This window comes from Marmota marmota, unplaced genomic scaffold (genome assembly GCF_001458135.2).
Source record: "Marmota marmota marmota unplaced genomic scaffold, marMar, whole genome shotgun sequence".
Lineage (NCBI taxonomy): Eukaryota > Metazoa > Chordata > Mammalia > Rodentia > Sciuridae > Marmota > Marmota marmota.
Window position 1 is genome coordinate 319,780 of NW_025999914.1, and position 1,894 is coordinate 321,673.

Consider the following 1,894-nt stretch of genomic DNA (forward strand, 5'->3'; position numbering starts at 1 on the left):
ATATATTTGAAGAATCTGTAGAGCTTGGAGCTATAAAGAATTTGGGAATATTCTTCCCCCATGGGTGGGGGGTGGTCCTCATCCCAGTCCACAGAATCTTCATCAGTCAGCACAACAATGTGGCACTCCCGCTCCCCTTTCTTGGCACAGCCCACCATGATGTGCAGAATCAATTCTTCGAGGTAGTGATCAAACTGCTTATGAGCACCATCATTAGACAGTTCATGCAGCAAAGCACTCAGATCTTGACATTGAATAGTGTTGAAATCAAAGTTAATACAGAGATAATCGCATGTAACTCTAAGGTCTGGAATAGAGATGCCATCAGGACAATTGATGATACCAGTTTTATAATAATCCAGCACTGTGCGAAATACAGTTGCACTGATTCCTTCAGCAATCTCATACTCTCCCTTCTCATTGGGCCCAGTGAAGTTGTACTCTCTTCCTGGTCCAAACATCCTTCCCAACATGGTATCCGGATGAGCAGTGAAAATTTGTGGATTCACAACAAAACGTGTGCCATCTACAAGAAGGGTCACTTTCTCTGGTGCCTGGGAATGAGGGTTACTGCCAAAGCCCATACTGCTGTTTCCAAATCTTTCTGGAGCAATAAAGGATTCATGGTTCCGTTTATCCCCACTTTGGAAGCAAGAGCCTTTAATGTCTTCATTCCTGGGACCTAGGGGATAAGTAAGATTGTGAAGACCAGGTGAAGCCAGGCTATTTGTTTCTTTTTCCTGAGCTGCATCTGAGGTATCATCCACTAGGCAGCTGGCCTCTGGACGCAACAACCTGTCGCTGTCACTACCAGGATGAACACTCATTCTCAGACCCTGTATCCTCAACTGTCTGCTTAATCAGAGAGGAATCTCGTAGCTCCCCCCGCGCTCCCGCGCTCCGGGCCGAGGCGCACGCAGGCCGCGCCTCCACCAGCTGCCGCCAGGACCCGCAGTGCCGCAGCGGCGCGCGCCCCCCGCCCTCCAGATCAGCTCTTAATACTAGCTTCTCTCCTGTTTCAGAAGTATTGCAACTGTTCTTGGTCCTTTGCATTTACATATAACTTTTAAAATGAACTGTCAAGTTCTACCCAATCCTAAAAAATATAAGGAGTAGTTTATTAGGATCATAAAGAATCTACCTAGAAGAATCAATATTTTTACATGTCTTTCAATGCATGAAAATGGTTTCATTTCTTTTAGAGTCTTATTTAATTTTTCTCAACAGTATTTTATTGTTTTCCATATAGAGGTCTTCTATAACTTTGTTGGATTTATTCCTAGGCATTTGGTTCTTTTCCCATGTAATTGTTAGTGGAATCATTTTTTAAATTCTTTATATTTACTTATCTAGTATTCTAATATTTTATATTTAGAAACTCTTGGGGTTTTATATGGCACTTGCAAATAATGACAGTAATTATTTTCCATCCAATCTTGACACTTTTTTCCCTTCCTTTATTATATGAGAATAACTTCTAGTACTATAATAAAAAGAAGTGATAGATGGCATCCTTGTCTGAAAGGCATGCTGTTACCTCAGCTATAGATTCCCCTTGGCAGTATCCCATCTTAACATTAGCTTTCTCCCATACCTCTAACATTTTTGAGACTTAGAGATTCCAAATCTATGCTAATCATTCACTTCCTGGGCTACACATTCAGTGGAGGAGAAATAGTTTCTGAGAGCTACTAGTTTCTTATGCTTAAAATAAATCATTTTCCTATCTGTTACACTCAGTTCCTATGCCCTTCTAGTGGATCTGTTTTTAGTAAGATACAGTCAGTTCTTATTATTTGGGGTAGCGGTATTCTATAAAGTTTCTGTAAACACTGAATTAATGAACATCAAACTATTGTTCCTAAAGGAATACAAGGTTAGAATCCTGTGACTC

General features: G+C 40.9%; 1 protein-coding gene across 1 annotated transcript; it reads right to left on the minus strand.

Annotated features, from left to right (window-relative positions):
- Positions 1 to 5: 5 nt before the first annotated feature.
- On the minus strand, positions 6 to 977 carry LOC107160480 (BTB/POZ domain-containing protein KCTD20-like; the record flags this gene model as incomplete). The annotated part of the gene is made up of 1 exon (XM_048799960.1): positions 6 to 977. A coding segment is annotated over exon 1 (822 nt), but the record flags the coding sequence as incomplete, so codon positions are not given.
- Positions 978 to 1,894: the final 917 nt, after the last annotated feature.